This window comes from Brienomyrus brachyistius, chromosome 25 (assembly GCF_023856365.1).
Source record: "Brienomyrus brachyistius isolate T26 chromosome 25, BBRACH_0.4, whole genome shotgun sequence".
Taxonomy (NCBI): domain Eukaryota; kingdom Metazoa; phylum Chordata; class Actinopteri; order Osteoglossiformes; family Mormyridae; genus Brienomyrus; species Brienomyrus brachyistius.
This window is the reverse complement of record NC_064557.1, coordinates 1,144,825-1,166,343: the sequence shown is the minus strand read 5'-3', so window position 1 is coordinate 1,166,343 and position 21,519 is coordinate 1,144,825. Positions and strand designations below refer to the sequence as shown.

The 21,519-nt window shown below is 39.3% G+C and overlaps 1 protein-coding gene across 1 annotated transcript; it reads left to right on the top strand.

Annotated features, from left to right (window-relative positions):
* The first annotated feature begins 873 nt into the window (after positions 1-873).
* lap3 (leucine aminopeptidase 3) lies at positions 874-21,388 on the top strand. The gene is made up of 13 exons (XM_048995826.1): positions 874-1,082; positions 1,361-1,476; positions 1,565-1,619; positions 1,815-1,920; positions 15,755-15,914; positions 17,021-17,185; positions 17,463-17,621; positions 18,091-18,215; positions 18,894-18,982; positions 19,918-20,020; positions 20,181-20,260; positions 20,339-20,451; positions 21,055-21,388. Exons 1-13 carry the CDS (start codon positions 984-986, stop codon positions 21,239-21,241), a joined length of 1,557 nt encoding a protein of 518 aa, XP_048851783.1. The 5' UTR covers positions 874-983; the 3' UTR covers positions 21,242-21,388.
* The last annotated feature ends 131 nt before the right edge of the window (positions 21,389-21,519 follow it).

Genomic DNA, 21,519 nt, shown 5'->3' with positions numbered 1-21,519 from the left:
AAAACAGTCAAGCAAAGACTGAGAACAGCTGGACTGCATGGTCAAGTTGCTGCCAGAAAACCTTTACTTTGTGGTGTTAGAAAGAAAAGAGACTATAGGCTAAATAAGACAAACACCGGGGTATTTAGAATTGAGAACAGGTCTTGGATGAAAGTCCATCCATGGGATGAGTTGGAAGTTTAAAGTGAACATTTAGCAAATGAGACAAACACAGTTTGCATGCTTGAAAAGGTGCTTGGAGGGTTTGGACACAAGTTATTTCCAAAAATTGCTGGAAAGGATGCTGTGAATCTGTGCTGCCCTGGTAAAGGAAATGGGTGGTTATTTTGATGAAATAATACTTTCTTGTAAAAAAAGTTTGAGAAAGCCGTGTATCGGAGGGTGGGCCCAAACTTCTGGCCTGTAGTGTATGTTTTAGTCATGCATGGTATCAGCATGGTTTTACAATCACAATTACGTCTTCAGAAATGGACTTTTATATAAAAGCAAATATTCTATGTTAAGACCTGTAAAATTATGTAATATGATAAAAATGTACATTAAAAATGAAAAGTGAAACAGGTTTACAGCACATAAAAATCTGCTTAAGAATGTAAGCCTGCCATTTGCTGTCACATTTATTATTATATATTGTATTATATATTAGTTTGAATGAACAGTGCAGTATATACTTTAGTATATACTAAAGTATATACTGCACTGTTCATTCAAACTAATTCCATTTCTTTTATTAAAAAAAAATCATTGAATAAAAATAAAACCGCAGCTCACATTAAGTGAGGTTAGTTTGCATTTTGAACAAGGTAAAATATGACTTGTGTACCTATAATGCTATGGTGGTAATTTTGCAAGGACCCCTAACAACGTGTGTCGCTTTTTGATGACGCCAGAGGACGGTGCGATCTCTGTAGCATAGGTTCACGTGGTTACGTGTCTATCGATCTAAAAATTGTAATTCCTTTTCGTGTTAAAATATTATACGTATGATAATGATTTCCTTTAGAAAAAGAATATTAACTTCGGTATTCAGGCACAACTGCAGATGTTTCTCCATATCGCGAAACACACAGGCAGAGAAAAAAGTAAGTTTAATTATCCAGATATTTTTTGTAGTAAGATCATATAGTTAAAAAGTCGAGTTCGGTATTTTAGTGTAGTTACCTACCTATGTACCAGTAGTCAGGTAGTGAGTTTCGATGGCCACGTCATCTAGCTGATTGGTTTGCTTTTTGTGTATATTTAGAATCTGCGTCTTAAAATGTAAAATCAAAATGATTTCAGTGTCATGCTGGTACAGAAGATGGATGGATAGAAAGCATAAAGTAAGTAGTACTTAAATGACACAGAATTATATTCACAGGGCTTGGTCCTTGGCGTGTATGAAAAAGAAAAAGAAGATGAAAATTCGCGGTTCACAGAGGCTGCAGATGGCTTTGACAGATCGCTCTCTGGAAGGCTGAGAGAGCTGCTATCGACGTGAGTTAATTACCATCCTCATGATTACCTTTGAATAATTTATCCAAATGTGTTGAATGGTCTTACCAGAATTGTTTTTTTTTTTTAGATCTGGACCACCTCTCAAAAAAGGAAAAAGCCGAGTATTTTATGGAATTCACGAGGTATACGATAATCGTTTAAAATCAATGCATTTTACTTAACATCTGCGTTGTGTTTTTGTCTACAGTATTTTTTAAACTGAAAATACAGTATTACAGCGTTTCTCTTCAGAAATATTCATGTTAGAATTCAACAGAGATAAACTTTGAAAATAAAATATTTGAATGTTACATATATTTACTCTACTATTGTTTTAGGAATTCCCCAGTGTGGTTGTTGTAGGGCTCGGTAAAAATGCTCCAGGAATATGCGATAAGGAAAACTGCGACATCTCCAAAGAGAATATTCGAGCTGCTGTTTCAGGTATTATTATTATTAGAAAATATTTCAGCCTAGCTGTGCACTGTGAAATTGCACCGTATTTAAATTGCACGTACAGTATGTGTTTGTATATATGTGTAGCCCTTTGCACTGTGGTTGTGGAATGGAATCTCATATCATTATACCGCCATGTGTAGGTAATATGACAGTAAAGTTCATTTGACTTGAATTGTCTGTCTGTAGACCCCAACTCCGGTTCTGGAGGGCTACCGTCCAGTAGGTTTTCTATCCTACCCGGCTTCTGATGAGTCACACCTGTTCCTGATATTTACCTGAGAGCAGGTGTGGCTCATCAGAAGCCAAGTAGGATAGAAAACCTACTGGACGGTAGCTCTCCAGAACCGGAGTTGGAGAGCCCTGAGAGATATTAGGTGGTACATTGGGCGGAGCTTAATTCTCCGCTTCTGACGGCATAAGAGGAAGTGGCTTATCCTTTATTCTGATTGGTCGAGAGTTTATGCCCATATATGGTATCAATACATGCTTATGCCACGTTTTGCCGATAGGGGGCGAAATGGTTTTGGGAGACTGCCGTTATGTACATATATGGTATCAATACATGCTTATGCCACGTGCTGCCGATAGGGGGGTTTGGGAGATTAAACTTTAATAGAATAAAAATACATTACATGTATTTTATTAATGTGCTTTTTTAATTACGTTTTTAAGGAATAATAAAACATAGAACAGGATGATGGCAAGCTAGCGCATACACGTTCAGCGGGGGCGTCCGTCCGGCCCGTAGCCGCGTGTTGTTAGTAAGCGCCGCGGCGTATTTTAAAAGAAGGCACCAAAAGAAGAAAACCCTTAGTGTTATTTTAAAAGAAAAGCAGTGTGAATTTAAACAAACATGCCCGAAAGAAGCAGCAGAAGAGCAAATTTAAACAAGCGAAACCAACAAACATACAGCCCCGTCGTTTTAAAAGAAGCGAGCACTCATTACATTTAACCAACACGAAAGACTTTAGTTATATTTACCAGGTTGGAGAAAGCATGTAAGCGGCAAACTTTAAAAAGAAATAGGACGAAACGACCCCGGAGCTCCGGCACATGCAACTACTCTGTTTGAACAACGCGGGTCGGAATGGACGATCGCTAGTCCGGCGTTTGGCGCATGCGCACCCACGCCGACGCCCCTTTAAAAATGGCTACGCCGGCGGAGCGCCTGTTTTAGCAAATAAAACCCCTATAACCGTAATGTTTTTAAGTAATGAAGCACATTTCTGTCAATGTGAATAATAAAGTAAAGCGCTCTGAGCATTTTCGATAGCAATAATCAGGAAATAACGCTGTTAATTCTTGTTTAAACGAATGCATGCTCTCACTCTCGGGTGGCGCACGCGCGTAGTTCCACACAGCATTTCCTTTATTGAGCCAGCTCGTTGCGTCAAGCAACTGCCAAATGGCGATCAATTGTCAAATTGTCTCATACAGAAAATGCCAGCCATATGTTTGGGAGCCAACTCGTTGCGTCAAGCAACTGTCAAATGGCGAACAATTGTCGCTGGACCAAGAATTCATGCATCTACCTTTGCAATGCAACTACCTTTTTCTCGGGTCGACAGCACAACACCCCCGGATTGCTTAGCTACATTTAGCTAAATTTATCTACGTATGGTTAATCAAAAGGTATAAGCAGAACTTGAAAAGATGTATGACAACACATGCTGATCTTTTATTTCAACTAAGCCTCTTTAACCTCATCGTTTTTAAGCAATGAAACTCTTTTCGGCTAATGTGTTATTTAAAATAAAACATCTTAAGCATCTCGACAACAAGAATAAGGGAATAACGCTGGCGATCCTTGTTAAAATAACTCTCTCCATGTCGTGCTTGTGCGTGCAGCCACGATACCCACACACCACTGTCCTTTATTGAAAACAGCTGAGGCAAGTCGTTTTCGGAACTTTAAAATGTGTATACAATAAGTAAACGTGTGTAAAAGAAGTATAAAACGTGTTATAAAGCACATAGCCAACATTAATTAATAAAGAATTTAAGCATAATAGCCCAGACGTACCACGGCCTATAGCCGGCAGAAAGAGAGCTATCCTACGGCCTACAAGATAAAAGTATATGGCACCAAATTGGAATCAGTAGTCGTTAAAAGAATAAAATACATTATATGAATTTATCAATGCGACATTTTAAATACGTTTTAAGGGGTCATCGGACGCGTCGAGCTTTTCTAGCTAGAAAGGAAAGAGAGTCGGGCAGTTTTGAATGGTAAAAGCAGTAGTTGTGTATTGTTAACGGTTTATTTTTTAACAAAATGTCCTATTTTATAACCGTAAAAACACCGCAATCCTGTTTTTAGGGGGGATTTATGCGTATTGCATGTCTAGACATGTCGATCAGCTAATGTCCGCGGCAGTGAGCGATAAGCCTATGAGAAGGAAGCGTCAATTGACAAATTGACAAATTGTTGCAGAGTGCGTGTAACATCTCGTTTAACCGCTGGTCCTGAGTGTGACAAGCAGACAGACAGCATTCACGCCCCGGCAGAATGCACATTACGTCTATTTGTTAATCTGTTTTATTCGTAAATAGTATAAAATAATATATGTCTAATGGAAATAAAAGTCGATGTCTAACACCACAGCTCTGGGACTCTAGCATAGCCCCGGGCGCCCCGCTGCGGGCCTGTGGGGCTGGATGAAGTATCTAACTTCAATTGCTTAATCAGCAGGGTAAAGTGCCGTAACTTAAACGGGGATATGACAAATTAGTATAAAGTTTTAAGCCAATAAGATTTAATTAATAAAATAATTTAGTTGTATTTTGTTAGTTTTATTTTCAATAAAACACACCCAGCGCATTATTAATTTAATAGATGCAGGAACTAGTGAGCGGTATTTAGCTACGTACTTCAAAAACATTTTTAAAACTTTGTTAGACTAATACCTTAGTTATTTTAATAATTTAAGGGATAAAAACATTTGTCGTGTTTGTCAATGTGTTATTTTAAGTAAATGCGTTATTTTCCAACGCCAAAAGCCCTGTCATGTTTTAAGTGAGAAATGATATGGACGAGCAACTCTCTCTGGGGGGAGCACCCCCGGTTAGGTACTATTAAGCAGCATTTAGTGACATGCATCAAAACGCATTTTTAAAAACTTTGAAAGAATAAAGTCTTAGTTATTTTAATAAATACGTTTTTCAGTAAGTGTTTATTCACGCGCATGCACACAAACACACACACACCCCGGAGGTCGGGGGGCTTTAGAGTTTAACTTTAGGTTGCTGATCGCAATGTGTGACCAAACCCCAAAGCACCCTGACTTAGTCGTTTACTAACTTATCGCGAAAAACAGACAGAAATAGACTTGTAAATTCTAAAGAAAAGACATTAACTGTTTTTTGTTAATGTTTAAAGGTATACAAACTACAGTTGTATCGGACACGCACACAAAAACACTAAAAGAGTTTTGCTCAGTCAAAAAAACACCAAACATATATTGTTCACGCTTTTTATTAAAATGTATAAGGATTGGTTTGTTATAGGGAAATTTTAAATTAATATGAGTGGGATATAAGTCATTTAGGCAACAAGATTTGAGGAAGAACCTAAATAGTGGCTGGAAATGACCAACCAGGCAGGCAGAAGTGTGCTTTCCTTATCTCACAAGTCATGGAAGGGTGGGGTGGGGGGACACATAAGTGGGGGGTAGGAACTGTGGAATCAGGCAAGAGTGTAAGAATTTAGGATATAGTCTTGTTATTTTAAAGAAGGTGTACATGATTATTTAATTACTTTTAATAGGAACCAGTAAGATGCATTTAGCACCATGTTGCAAATACACATTTAAAACTTTAAAGAATAAGGTCATAGTTATTTTAATAAAGACATCCTACAAGGTGCCCACGGCCCTAACTTATTAAAGTTAGGCCCTAACTCTACAAGCTTGATCCGAGATGCTTGCTGGAGTACAATGCTAAGTTGACATCGGTAACGGAGCTGCAGCCTGTTTGATAGTTAATGAAACATAGTTCAAATTCAACAGTGTCAGCAGTCATCCACGATGCAGGGAGACTACAGATTGACTATAACGACCCCGTTTATCAGCTGGCATTATTTAAATTTTTTTGACAGAATAAAGCCTTAGTTATTTTAATAAATATGTTTTTCAGTAAATGTATACTCATGCTCATGTGCACAAATACACACACACACACCGGTGGCCAGGAGCTTTAGAGTTTAACTTTAGGTCTGTGAAAGTATAGGACTGCAATGTGTATACAGACCCCAAAGCACCCTAACTTAGTCGTTTACTAACTTATCGCGAAAAAACAGACAGAAATAGACTTGTAAATTTTAAAGAAAAGACATTAACTGTTTTTCTTAATGTTTAAAGGTATACAAACTACAGATGTATCGGACACGCACACAAAAACACTAAAAGAGTTTTGCTCAGTCAAAAAAAAAAAACACCAAACATATATTGTTCACGTTTTTTTATTAAAATGTATAAGGATTGTTTTGTTATAGCGAAATTTTAAATTAATATGAGTGGGATATAAGTCATTTAGGCAACAAGATTTGAGGAAGAACCTAAATAGTGGCTGGAAATGACCGAGCAGGCAGGCAGAAGTGTCCTTTCCTTATCTCACAAGTCATGGAAGGGTGGGGGGATGTAGGAACTGTGGAATCAGGCAAGAGTGTAAGAATTTAGGATATAGTCTTGTTATTTTAAAGAATGTGTACATGATTATTTAATTGCATTTAATAGGAACCAGTAAGATGCATTTAGCACCATGCTGCAAATACACATTAAAAACTTTAAAGAATAAGGTCTTAGTTTTTTAAATAAAGACATCCTACAAGGTGCCCAAGGCCCCAGCTTATATAATCTACAAGCTTGAGCTGAGATGCTTGCTGGAGTACAATGCTAAGTTGACAACGGTAACGGTGCTGCAGACTGTTTGATAGTTAATGAAACATAGTTCAAATTCAGCAGTGTCAGCAGTCATCCACGATGCAGGGAGACTACAGATTGACTATAACGACCCGTTTATCCGCTGGCATTATTTAAATTTTTTTGACAGAATAAAGCCTTAGTTATTTTAATAAATATGTTTTTTCAGTAAATGTGTATTCATGCTCATGTGCACAAACACACACACACACACCGATGGCCAGGGGCTTTAGAGTTTAACTTTAGGTCAGTGAAAGTATAGGACCGTGATGTATATTCAGACCCCAAAACATACTAACTTAGTCGTACATGAGTCTTATTGTGAAAAAACCGACAAAATAGACTTGTACACTTTAAAGAAAAGACATTAATGGCTTTTGTTAATGTTTAATTGTATAACAATTTTAGATGTATTTGTTAAACAGTCAAACAAAAATGTGTTATTTTAAAGTAGTATAAAATATAACCTTAACTTTGGACGCAAGATGAACAATCTACACACACAGACACACACACACACACACACAGCAAAGCCCCAAGCATGCGCACAAGCGCACAACCAAAGGTGGGCTTTTAGAGTTTGCTCGATCAAAAAAAACATCAGACATATATAGTTTACGTTTTTTATTAAAATGTGTAAGGATCGATCTGTTAGAGCGCAATTTTAAATTAGTATGATTGTGATATAAGTCATTTAGGCAACAAGATTTGAGGAAGAACCTAAGTAGCGGCTAGAAATGATCGACCAGGCAGACAGAAGTCTGCTTTTCTTATCTCACAAGTCATGGAAGTGTAGGGGGATGTAGGAACTGTGGAATCAGGCAAGGGTGTAAGAATTTAGGATACATTTTTGTTATTTTAAAGAAGATGGCCATGATTATTTAATTATATTTAATAGGAACTAGTAAGCTTTAATAGGAACTAGTAAGTATTTAGCATCATGCATCAAATACACATTTAAAACTTTGAAGAATAAGGTCTTAGTTATTTTAATAAAGACATCCTACAAGGTACCCCACGGCCCCAGCTTATATAGCGTCTACAAGAATGATTTGAGATGCTAGATGGAGTACCATGTTAAGTTGACAATGGTAACTGAGATGCAGCCTGCTTGATAGTTAATGAAACATAGTCCAGATTCAACAGGGACAGCGGTCATCCAATATGCCGGGAGACTAGAGAGTGACTATAGTGCCCCATTTAACCGTTGGTCCTTATTTTTAAGAATTTTGACAGAATAAAGCCGTAGTTATTTTAATAAATACGTTTTTTCCAGTACATGGTTGTTCATGCCCATGTGCACAAACACACACACACACCGGTGGTAAGGGGCTTTAGAGTTTAACTTTAGGTCAGTGAAAGTATAGGACCGTGATGTGTATTCAGACCCCAAAACATACTAACTTAGTCGTACATGAGTCTTATTGTGAAAAAACGACAAAATAGACTTGTAAATTTTAAAGAAAATACATTAACAGCTTTTGTTAATGATGAAATGTATAAAAGCTTTAGCTGCTTTTCTTAAATGGCCAGAAAAATTGGCTCAACACTATTAGTTTATATGAGGATGGGGTGTTTGCAACAGTCACAATCCTATCAGTCAAGCATAACATGCCAAAGAAACATCTCTTTCATTTATTTCAAAGCAGACACTTTGTGCAAAAGTTGTTTCCTCATTTCCCAAACGGCCACCAGAACTGGATGGTCCTTAAAGACCTTTCATAAGACTTGGAGGCCCTGTCCTGAGGTTTATCAAAGACCAGGTTCTTACACTATAGGAGACTGGTGCTGTTTAAGTACTCGACGGGATGACCCCTGCAATGAAATTTGTAACATTTCAAGATGTAGGGGTGCATAGTATCGGATGGCGGAATGTCGAGCAGGTTTGTTAGAGGGTTAGAGGAGATAGAACTATGTTGATGTCCTGCTCAATGGCCTTCAATATGTCTGTCCAGAACTCAGATAATCGAGAGAGCAGAGCCAAAACATAGTTCTGCCTCCTCTAACCCTCTAACAAACCTGTTCGACATTCCACCATCCAATACCATGCATCCCTACATCTTGAAATGTTACAAATTTCATTGCAGGGGTCATCCCGTCGAGTACTTAAACAGCACCAGTCTCCTATAGTGTAAGAACCTGGTCTTTGATAAACCTCAGGACAGGGCCTCCAAGTCTTATGAAAGGTCTTTAAGGACCATCCAGTTCTGGTGGCCGTTTGGGAAATGAGGAAACAACTTTTGCACAAAGTGTCTGCTTTGAAATAAATGAAAGAGATGTTTCTTTGGCATGTTATGCTTGACTGATAGGATTGTGACTGTTGCAAACACCCCATCCTCATATAAACTAATAGTGTTGAGCCAATTTTTCTGGCCATTTAAGAAAAGCAGCTAAAGCTTTTATACATTTCATCATTAACAAAAGCTGTTAATGTATTTTCTTTAAAATTTACAAGTCTATTTTGTCGTTTTTTCACAATAAGACTCATGTACGACTAAGTTAGTATGTTTTGGGGTCTGAATACACATCACGGTCCTATACTTTCACTGACCTAAAGTTAAACTCTAAAGCCCCTTACCACCGGTGTGTGTGTGTGTTTGTGCACATGGGCATGAACAACCATGTACTGGAAAAAACGTATTTATTAAAATAACTACGGCTTTATTCTGTCAAAATTCTTAAAAATAAGGACCAACGGTTAAATGGGGCACTATAGTCACTCTCTAGTCTCCCGGCATATTGGATGACCGCTGTCCCTGTTGAATCTGGACTATGTTTCATTAACTATCAAGCAGGCTGCATCTCAGTTACCATTGTCAACTTAACATGGTACTCCATCTAGCATCTCAAATCATTCTTGTAGACGCTATATAAGCTGGGGCCGTGGGGTACCTTGTAGGATGTCTTTATTAAAATAACTAAGACCTTATTCTTCAAAGTTTTAAATGTGTATTTGATGCATGATGCTAAATACTTACTAGTTCCTATTAAAGCTTACTAGTTCCTATTAAATATAATTAAATAATCATGGCCATCTTCTTTAAAATAACAAAAATGTATCCTAAATTCTTACACCCTTGCCTGATTCCACAGTTCCTACATCCCCCTACACTTCCATGACTTGTGAGATAAGAAAAGCAGACTTCTGTCTGCCTGGTCGATCATTTCTAGCCGCTACTTAGGTTCTTCCTCAAATCTTGTTGCCTAAATGACTTATATCACAATCATACTAATTTAAAATTGCGCTCTAACAGATCGATCCTTACACATTTTAATAAAAAACGTAAACTATATATGTCTGATGTTTTTTTTGATCGAGCAAACTCTAAAAGCCCACCTTTGGTTGTGCGCTTGTGCGCATGCTTGGGGCTTTGCTGTGTGTGTGTGTGTGTGTGTCTGTGTGTGTAGATTGTTCATCTTGCGTCCAAAGTTAAGGTTATATTTTATACTACTTTAAAATAACACATTTTTGTTTGACTGTTTAACAAATACATCTAAAATTTTTATACAATTAAACATTAACAAAAGCCATTAATGTCTTTTCTTTAAAGTGTACAAGTCTATTTTGTCGGTTTTTTCACAATAAGACTCATGTACGACTAAGTTAGTATGTTTTGGGGTCTGAATATACATCACGGTCCTATACTTTCACTGACCTAAAGTTAAACTCTAAAGCCCCTGGCCATCGGTGTGTGTGTGTGTGTTTGTGCACATGAGCATGAATACACATTTACTGAAAAAACATATTTATTAAAATAACTAAGGCTTTATTCTGTCAAAAAAATTTAAATAATGCCAGCGGATAAACGAGTCGTTATAGTCAATCTGTAGTCTCCCTGCATCGTGGATGACTGCTGACACTGCTGAATTTGAACTATGTTTCATTAACTATCAAACAGTCTGCAGCACCGTTACCGTTGTCAACTTAGCATTGTACTCCAGCAAGCATCTCAGCTCAAGCTTGTAGATTATATAAGCTGGGGCCTTGGGCACCTTGTAGGATGTCTTTATTTAAAAAACTAAGACCTTATTCTTTAAAGTTTTTAATGTGTATTTGCAGCATGGTGCTAAATGCATCTTACTGGTTCCTATTAAATGCAATTAAATAATCATGTACACATTCTTTAAAATAACAAGACTATATCCTAAATTCTTACACTCTTGCCTGATTCCACAGTTCCTACATCCCCCCACCCTTCCATGACTTGTGAGATAAGGAAAGGACACTTCTGCCTGCCTGCTCGGTCATTTCCAGCCACTATTTAGGTTCTTCCTCAAATCTTGTTGCCTAAATGACTTATATCCCACTCATATTAATTTAAAATTTCGCTATAACAAAACAATCCTTATACATTTTAATAAAAAAACGTGAACAATATATGTTTGGTGTTTTTTTTTTTTGACTGAGCAAAACTCTTTTAGTGTTTTTGTGTGCGTGTCCGATACATCTGTAGTTTGTATACCTTTAAACATTAAGAAAAACAGTTAATGTCTTTTCTTTAAAATTTACAAGTCTATTTCTGTCTGTTTTTTCGCGATAAGTTAGTAAACGACTAAGTTAGGGTGCTTTGGGGTCTGTATACACATTGCAGTCCTATACTTTCACAGACCTAAAGTTAAACTCTAAAGCTCCTGGCCACCGGTGTGTGTGTGTGTATTTGTGCACATGAGCATGAGTATACATTTACTGAAAAACATATTTATTAAAATAACTAAGGCTTTATTCTGTCAAAAAAATTTAAATAATGCCAGCTGATAAACGGGGTCGTTATAGTCAATCTGTAGTCTCCCTGCATCGTGGATGACTGCTGACACTGTTGAATTTGAACTATGTTTCATTAACTATCAAACAGGCTGCAGCTCCGTTACCGATGTCAACTTAGCATTGTACTCCAGCAAGCATCTCGGATCAAGCTTGTAGAGTTAGGGCCTAACTTTAATAAGTTAGGGCCGTGGGCACCTTGTAGGATGTCTTTATTAAAATAACTATGACCTTATTCTTTAAAGTTTTAAATGTGTATTTGCAACATGGTGCTAAATGCATCTTACTGGTTCCTATTAAAAGTAATTAAATAATCATGTACACCTTCTTTAAAATAACAAGACTATATCCTAAATTCTTACACTCTTGCCTGATTCCACAGTTCCTACCCCCCACTTATGTGTCCCCCCACCCCACCCTTCCATGACTTGTGAGATAAGGAAAGCACACTTCTGCCTGCCTGGTTGGTCATTTCCAGCCACTATTTAGGTTCTTCCTCAAATCTTGTTGCCTAAATGACTTATATCCCACTCATATTAATTTAAAATTTCCCTATAACAAACCAATCCTTATACATTTTAATAAAAAGCGTGAACAATATATGTTTGGTGTTTTTTTGACTGAGCAAAACTCTTTTAGTGTTTTTGTGTGCGTGTCCGATACAACTGTAGTTTGTATACCTTTAAACATTAACAAAAAACAGTTAATGTCTTTTCTTTAGAATTTACAAGTCTATTTCTGTCTGTTTTTCGCGATAAGTTAGTAAACGACTAAGTCAGGGTGCTTTGGGGTTTGGTCACACATTGCGATCAGCAACCTAAAGTTAAACTCTAAAGCCCCCCGACCTCCGGGGTGTGTGTGTGTTTGTGTGCATGCGCGTGAATAAACACTTACTGAAAAACGTATTTATTAAAATAACTAAGACTTTATTCTTTCAAAGTTTTTAAAAATGCGTTTTGATGCATGTCACTAAATGCTGCTTAATAGTACCTAACCGGGGGTGCTCCCCCCAGAGAGAGTTGCTCGTCCATATCATTTCTCACTTAAAACATGACAGGGCTTTTGGCGTTGGAAAATAACGCATTTACTTAAAATAACACATTGACAAACACGACAAATGTTTTTATCCCTTAAATTATTAAAATAACTAAGGTATTAGTCTAACAAAGTTTTAAAAATGTTTTTGAAGTACGTAGCTAAATACCGCTCACTAGTTCCTGCATCTATTAAATTAATAATGCGCTGGGTGTGTTTTATTGAAAATAAAACTAACAAAATACAACTAAATTATTTTATTAATTAAATCTTATTGGCTTAAAACTTTATACTAATTTGTCATATCCCCGTTTAAGTTACGGCACTTTACCCTGCTGATTAAGCAATTGAAGTTAGATACTTCATCCAGCCCCACAGGCCCGCAGCGGGGCGCCCGGGGCTATGCTAGAGTCCCAGAGCTGTGGTGTTAGACATCGACTTTTATTTCCATTAGACATATATTATTTTATACTATTTACGAATAAAACAGATTAACAAATAGACGTAATGTGCATTCTGCCGGGGCGTGAATGCTGTCTGTCTGCTTGTCACACTCAGGACCAGCGGTTAAACGAGATGTTACACGCACTCTGCAACAATTTGTCAATTTGTCAATTGACGCTTCCTTCTCATAGGCTTATCGCTCACTGCCGCGGACATTAGCTGATCGACATGTCTAGACATGCAATACGCATAAATCCCCCCTAAAAACAGGATTGCGGTGTTTTTACGGTTATAAAATAGGACATTTTGTTAAAAAATAAACCGTTAACAATACACAACTACTGCTTTTACCATTCAAAACTGCCCGACTCTCTTTCCTTTCTAGCTAGAAAAGCTCGACGCGTCCGATGACCCCTTAAAACGTATTTAAAATGTCGCATTGATAAATTCATATAATGTATTTTATTCTTTTAACGACTACTGATTCCAATTTGGTGCCATATACTTTTATCTTGTAGGCCGTAGGATAGCTCTCTTTCTGCCGGCTATAGGCCGTGGTACGTCTGGGCTATTATGCTTAAATTCTTTATTAATTAATGTTGGCTATGTGCTTTATAACACGTTTTATACTTCTTTTACACACGTTTACTTATTGTATACACATTTTAAAGTTCCGAAAACGACTTGCCTCAGCTGTTTTCAATAAAGGACAGTGGTGTGTGGGTATCGTGGCTGCACGCACAAGCACGACATGGAGAGAGTTATTTTAACAAGGATCGCCAGCGTTATTCCCTTATTCTTGTTGTCGAGATGCTTAAGATGTTTTATTTTAAATAACACATTAGCCGAAAAGAGTTTCATTGCTTAAAAACGATGAGGTTAAAGAGGCTTAGTTGAAATAAAAGATCAGCATGTGTTGTCATACATCTTTTCAAGTTCTGCTTATACCTTTTGATTAACCATACGTAGATAAATTTAGCTAAATGTAGCTAAGCAATCCGGGGGTGTTGTGCTGTCGACCCGAGAAAAAGGTAGTTGCATTGCAAAGGTAGATGCATGAATTCTTGGTCCAGCGACAATTGTTCGCCATTTGACAGTTGCTTGACGCAACGAGTTGGCTCCCAAACATATGGCTGGCATTTTCTGTATGAGACAATTTGACAATTGATCGCCATTTGGCAGTTGCTTGACGCAACGAGCTGGCTCAATAAAGGAAATGCTGTGTGGAACTACGCGCGTGCGCCACCCGAGAGTGAGAGCATGCATTCGTTTAAACAAGAATTAACAGCGTTATTTCCTGATTATTGCTATCGAAAATGCTCAGAGCGCTTTACTTTATTATTCACATTGACAGAAATGTGCTTCATTACTTAAAAACATTACGGTTATAGGGGTTTTATTTGCTAAAACAGGCGCTCCGCCGGCGTAGCCATTTTTAAAGGGGCGTCGGCGTGGGTGCGCATGCGCCAAACGCCGGACTAGCGATCGTCCATTCCGACCCGCGTTGTTCAAACAGAGTAGTTGCATGTGCCGGAGCTCCGGGGTCGTTTCGTCCTATTTCTTCTAAAAGTTTGCCGCTTACATGCTTTCTCAAACCTGGTAAATATAACTAAAGTCTTTCGTGTTGGTTAAATGTAATGAGTGCTCGCTTCTTTTAAAACGACGGGGCTGTATGTTCATAGGTTTCGCTTGCACTTGTTTAAATTTGCTCTTCTGCTGCTTCTTTCGGGCATGTTTGTTTAAATTCACACTGCTTTTCTTTTAAAATAACACTAAGGGTTTTCTTCTTTTGGTGCTTTCTTCTTTAAAACATTTTGGTGCCTTCTTTTAAAATACGCCGCGGCGCTTACTAACAACACAGGGCCGGACGGACGCCCCCGCTGAACGTGTATGCGCTATCTTGCCATCATCCGGTTCTATGTTTTATTATTCCTTAAAAACGTAATTAAAAAGCACATTAATAAAATACATGTAATGTATTTTTATTCTATTAAAGTTTAATCTCCCAAACCCCCCTATCGGCAGCACGTGGCATAAGCATGTATTGATACCATATATGCACATAACGGCAGTCTCCCAAAACCATTTCGCCCCCTATCGGCAAAACGTGGCATAAGCATGTATTGATACCATATATGGGCATAAACTCTCGACCAATCAGAATCAAGGATAAGCCACTTCCTCTTATGACGTCAGAAGCGGAGAATTAAGCTCCGCCCAATGTACCACCTAATATCTCTGCCCTGCTGTAGGGGGTCATTGCAGCTTAGTGGGTAGCCCTGTTTTATCACACCTCCATGGTTCCAGGGTGATTTCACTGGATGCTTTGATCTCCTGCAGTGTATTGACATTGTCTGGTGAATTGGTGTTCCCAAGCTGACCTTTGCATTTACCGGAGTGTGTAGAATATTTGAGACCCTGTAGAATACTGGCGGTCCGTCATCGCGCCCCCTGCCTTGTGCTGTTAGTGCCTGGGACAGGTTCTGGATGTGGAATTTTAGGATTGACTTGTATGATCATTTAAATATCAGTCAGGAGGTATGCTTGCTCACAGGTTAACTTTCATAAGTTAACCTGGCTTCAGAAAGCATGGGAACAGATCCAGCTAGGGGTGACATAGAAGCTGCAGATGATTGAGGGGCCTTTCTGGTCGTGTCAGCTGGCTGCAGGGTTCTGCAGGACCTGGAAGTCCCCCTGGTGGAGGTGGACCCCTGCAGAGATGCTCAGGCAGCTGCGGAGGGGGCTGTACTCGGCCTCTTCGAATACGACGAGTTTAAGCGGAAGAAAAAGTTTGTGGTCAAAACTCAGCTACATGGCAAGTAAGTTCACATTATTTAAACGAGTGTTTTCCAATCCGGTGCTTAGGGACCCACAGATGGTCCACATTATAGTTCAGGAACTGGGAGGGAGCAAAAACATGGTCTGGGGATCCCTGAGGACCGGATCGGGAAATGCTGCTATAGATCACACTGTCAGTACCTGCTGTCGAGGTTGAATAGTATGTGAATGAGAACTTGGGTTCTGAGGCTTAAATCTGAGGTTTACCATCACATGATTAAAAGCTACAGTAGCCTTTTTCATCCTGTATCCTATTGCCAGGTGTTTCCCAATCTCAGTTCCTGGTAGGGAGCATAAATGTGGACTGTCTGGCAAGGAACTGGGAGGGAGCAAAATCAGGGACTGCCTGTGGGTCCCCGAGGACCGTATTGGGAAACAGATTTAAAGGATTAATGCATTTAAAGACACTTTTGTTTGTATTAAGAACCATTATGCAAACAATGTTTTTTTTTTTTTTGTAAAACTAACAGTATTATTAGTAATTCAGCTGGACTTTGGAACAAACTTCATTGCAGAAGGCTGTTTGAGTTATGATTTGGTCAAGATCCAAGTTGAATTTTCCCATAAAAAAAAGTAAATGAATTTAATCCGTTCCAGACCCCAAAATGATCGTCTATTTAAAATTATCTACCTACCTAACTAATGACAGAAAGCATTAACAATCAATATAAAACTAATACACACATGAAAAAATGAGCAATAAAGATGAAATCAATGACAATTTCTAAGCACGTTACCTCTACTGAAGTGTTACCAGATCTGGTTTGTTTTGTCGTGTTCCGAGTTTTCAGTCAAGTTGCGGCTAGATTTTTCTCGACCGACCCTTTCCAGGTCTGAATTGGTAGAGCTTAACGCGTCTCGACTCATACAAGTTTTAGCAGGAATTGTTCTTCCAAGATTTTGGTCGAGGTTTGCGTAAAAGAAAAAATGCGACAGACCCATCCCACGTCCGAGTTAAGAGGCGCTCAAGTTGCAAGGTTCGGCTGCATTTGAAATGCGTTGCATTGAAGCATGAAGCATTTGCTCACTTATATTTTTGATTAAAATGTTTTGTCTCTCCATCTGATAAAGTGTATATTCTGTCTAGCTCTAACAGTGCCGCTTGGGAAAGAGGAGTTTTATATGGAGAAGGACAGAATCTGGCAAGAAGGCTGATGGAATCCCCAGCCAATCACATGACCCCAAAGCTCTTTGCTGACACTATAGAGCAGAAGCTTGCATCTCTGTCGGACAAGGTCACCATTTATAAGAGGTAGACTTATTGATGCCAGCTGTTGTTTGTTTTTCCTGGACAAAGTAGTTTTGCAGGTTTCAAATCTTGTCCTGTGTCTGCAGAGAAAAGTAATCAGTATTGTTTAAAACGTAAACAGGTATTAAACGGCATTAACTGAGGAGTGTATTTAAGTATGATGACTAAAGTACACTTCCACTCATTTAATGCCACTGCTATTTAGTTTTGTCATTTTTAATGTGAAGTGTTTGGTGATTAAGTTATGGCCTTAATAGTGATAATGCTGATTTTTCCGTAGACCTCAGTCTTGGATTGAGGAGCAGCAGATGGGCGCTTTCTTAAGCGTGTCGAGAGGCTCGGATGAACCTCCGCTCTTTCTGGAACTTCACTACAACGGAAGCCCGGATACCAGCCAGCCTCCCCTCGTTTTAGTAGGGAAGGGAATAACGTTTGATAGGTAACGTGCTCCTTAGCGGTTTTCCTTTGGTATGCAAGTAGGTAAAATGGACATTTTTTTACACCTTTCACAGACAAGATCACAAAGTGCTTTTACTGCAAATCAGATGTTAAAACAGACGAACAATAAAGGAGACAATAGGCAGGAGCATAGAGACAATAAGCACCTGTCTGAGTACAATGGCTCTAGTTACTCCTCAAATCAGCATATAGCCGTCTAGATGGAAAATCAGGCAGTATAACAGAAGGAATAACTGCGACATAAGTGCAACTACAATCCATTAGAAGCTTTTATGAGCAGAAATGTCTTAAGTCACTTTTTAACTGACTCCACACTGTCTGCGGTTCTCAGTGGCACTGCATTGCAGTGCACCACAAAGTCGAGGACAGAAATCCTAAAGCTCGATCACCACGAGTTTTCAGGTGGGTGTGTAGGACAATCGGTGATGGTGTTTGATGCTCACCCACAGCGGTGGAATCTCCCTGAAACCTTCCTCAAACATGGACGCCATGAGAGCGGACATGGGTGGCGCTGCCACTGTGTGTTCATCCATTGTAACTGCCGCTGCCTTGAAGCTTCCTGCCAACATCGTTGGTGAGTTCCTCGATTCCTCAAGTACTAAAAACAAACACTACATGGTGGGTAACATGCTTAAAACACTAAGTAACATTTTACTTGAGGGGGCACAGATAATGTAGTAGTAAAGTCTTACTTGACGTATTAATTAACTAGAAACGAAGTGTTAGTTACGTGCTGATCCCATGTTCGTCAATCGTTAATCAGTCAAAATGGTTCATGTGTTTCATGCAGTTACTATATCTGTTCATGATTTGTACTTGAGTAGTAATTGAGTTACTAGGTTACTTGTGTCCTCCCAAGTAAAGTTCTACCAAATGCTATTTCAAATACATCATCAAATACATCATCAGAATCTGCTTATCACAAGCATGTACATTAGTTGGAATTGATTTAGTTTATACTACAGTGAGTTCTTTGTTGGCGAGAACTACTCATTCTGCGTAATACTTTACCCTCTTGAACTTCGGCCGGTTGTTCCAAGGGTCACCTGCGTTCCTTGAACCATGAATACAAATATTGTATTTTCTGTAACCACTGTATTTGAACTCCTGCACTAGCAAAACCATCCCTTGGCAATGATGATATAAAACATAGATCTTCGTTTAACAAGCATCACCTTCACTTCACTGGAGTCTTGCTGGAAGAGATGCTTCTTTTTAGCGTTTGATCGCAGCCGTTGCCTTATCGTCTCAGGTCTGGCTCCTCTGTGTGAAAACATGCCAAGTGGGAAGGCAGCCAAGCCGGGCGATGTGGTCAGGGCAAAGAACGGCAAGACGATACAGGTGCGTTTATCGTCGTAGCTATTGTAATGCGTATTGCATGCACAAATGATCCTGCTATGTTTCTAGGGAATGCTGACAACGTATTTTTATAACCCAAATATAATTCTTACAGAATGGGCTGGTCCATTAGCTGACATAGGCAGCTGCCTAGGGCACCATCCTCTGAGGAGATGCTCCATCACAAGCGGGCAGCGATAAATGCGTCCGTTCACAGCTGGCATTAACACGCGTCTCCGCATGCGTCTCGACTGACCGCTTTTAAATCGGATCTCACTTTCCCGCGACTTTTTTCAATAAGCATGTAAATCACTTCCGTGCGCAGAACCTCCCGAACGTTAAAAAAAAAAAGGAAAAGATGAAATCAAAAGCTATTGCCGTATTCCAGGCTAAACAAACTGCCTAATATGTTTATTTTTCAATAATTTTCTGAGAGCTAATGTATTTCATAATGTCTCTTCTACTTATAATCTTTAAACTGTATTTCGTAGTGATGTGATTTTCATTAGACAATCATCCTAGACATTCTGACAGATCATATACCAAATACCGCTTGCATGTTTAATGAGTACGTACGTACTTCTACCCACACGAGGACATCCGCTGAGTAGGCGGTCCTTCAGTGCAGCCTGGGACACATTCACGTTCACACTGCTATAAGAATGTGGCCGTATGCGTCCCAAACCACCTGCGAATGTGGTTTGAGTGACTGGATCTCAGTGTCTCCTCAGTGCGTTTCGGTAATTAGTACTGTCCACATGTGATCGGATCACCCAGGACTCATGTTAATACCAGGTGTGAACAGGACCTTGGATGGGGGGGACGTCTGCGTTAAATCTTTCCTAGGATGTTGCCGGGCTTCAACCAGTACTGAGAAGAGCTTTGCCAGTCCTTTTCGCTATTATAAAAAAAGTGGATCTCTATGTGTGTTTCAACAGGTTGACAACACTGACGCAGAGGGCAGGCTGATACTTGCAGATGCACTTTGCTACGCTCATAAATTTAACCCAAAAGCCATAGTTAACGCTGCAACCTTAACAGGTAAAGATACCTAAGTGGTTGTACTGTATACAGTTGCTATGCTTCTCCTGGCATATTTAGTCTCATGTTGTAAGTACAAGACCAGGTGGCATCCAGGACTTGGTGTGACAGAAGTTAGGATTGATCTGAGAATTAGGACAAACATCTCGTTTATCTACAGGGGCCATGGATGTGGCCTTGGGTTCTGCTGTAACTGGAGTGTTTACCAATTCTGATTGGTTATGGAGTCTGCTACACAAGGTACTTGCATGCATGTTGTTTTCCGTGATGCGGTACTGTGGCTCTGGCTTGCAGCTTCAGCGCTTGCCTTTATTTCAGGCGAGCATCGTCACCGGAGACAGGGTATGGCGGATGCCCCTGTTCCAGCACTACACCCGGCAGGTCACCGAGTCTCAGCTGGCAGACCTCAACAACGTTGGCAAGTACAGCCGGTAAGTCAAGGGAGCGGTTAGGATTCTCATAAATACAGACGCTTCTCACTTCACGGTGGTTCAGCCCCCGATATTCTGACTTTACAGTGGTGCGGTAGCGATGCACATTCAACAGTCCTCAAGCTTTGAACTTTCCAGCTAGCAATATGCCGTACGAAACTGTCTGCAGATAGCCGTGCTTCCGATCATTGTAGTGATAGAGATCGTAAACATCTCGTACAGTGTTTAACAACATATCGTACAGTATTATTTTTTTCTGTTTAAATTTTCAAAGCCTGTTATATCTAACGCCCAAGTGTGTTATCATACTGTATTCATATTCGACTTATTTTCATATTTTCAACTTACGATGAGTTCTTCGGAACGTAACCTCATTGTAAGTGGAGGAGCATCTGTACTAAGTCATATAAAATAGGATTTATATAAAGTATATGCTTACATGTGTAAGTATGTGTGTAACTGCTTTGTAAAATTGTATATCTGTGTATGATTTCTATGTTTGCATAGTTAATGAAATAGCATCACAGGAGCAATTGTTAGTAGCTTGTTTTACTTTCTGTTGAACTCTTCTACCTGGGGGGGTGGGATTGGGCTGGCCCTCAGGTCGGGGGGAGCCTGCACAGCAGCCGCCTTCCTGAAAGAGTTTGTGACCACGCCACACTGGGCCCACCTGGACATTGCTGGTGTAATGTCAAACAAAGACGAAATTCCGTACCTGCGCAAGGGCATGTCTGGCAGGCCGACGCGGACGCTGGTGGAGCTCGCGGCTAGCCTGAGTAGCGAAGCTTGACATGACAAATATACGTATGATTGTAGGACTTAATAATGTTATTAAATATGTACATAAATACTGTATTGACTAAGTGAAATGTCTTGACAAACAACTGATGCGGTTTCAGATTGTCTTTGTTGATCAAAAATAAAACTCCGAAACTCAGTTTTATCCATGTGATTTTATATGCGTGAACGTTTTCAAGTATTTCATGAATTGTGCAAATCGTTGCATTTGAAATGTGGGAGAAGCACTGGGCGGGTTACTTTGGCAATCATTTGCATGCGGTAATAAAA

What these genes read in the sequence shown, in the direction of transcription:
- lap3 (XM_048995826.1), top strand. Translation starts at nt 984, where the DNA reads ATGATAATGATTTCCTTTAGAAAAAGAATATTAACTTCGGTATTCAGG. An exon ending in TAACGCTGCAACCTTAACAG is followed by an intron (nt 20,021 to 20,180) that starts GTAAAGATACCT and finishes GTTTATCTACAG; the next exon opens with GGGCCATGGATGTGGCCTTG. An exon ending in AACGTTGGCAAGTACAGCCG is followed by an intron (nt 20,452 to 21,054) that starts GTAAGTCAAGGG and finishes GCTGGCCCTCAG; the next exon opens with GTCGGGGGGAGCCTGCACAG.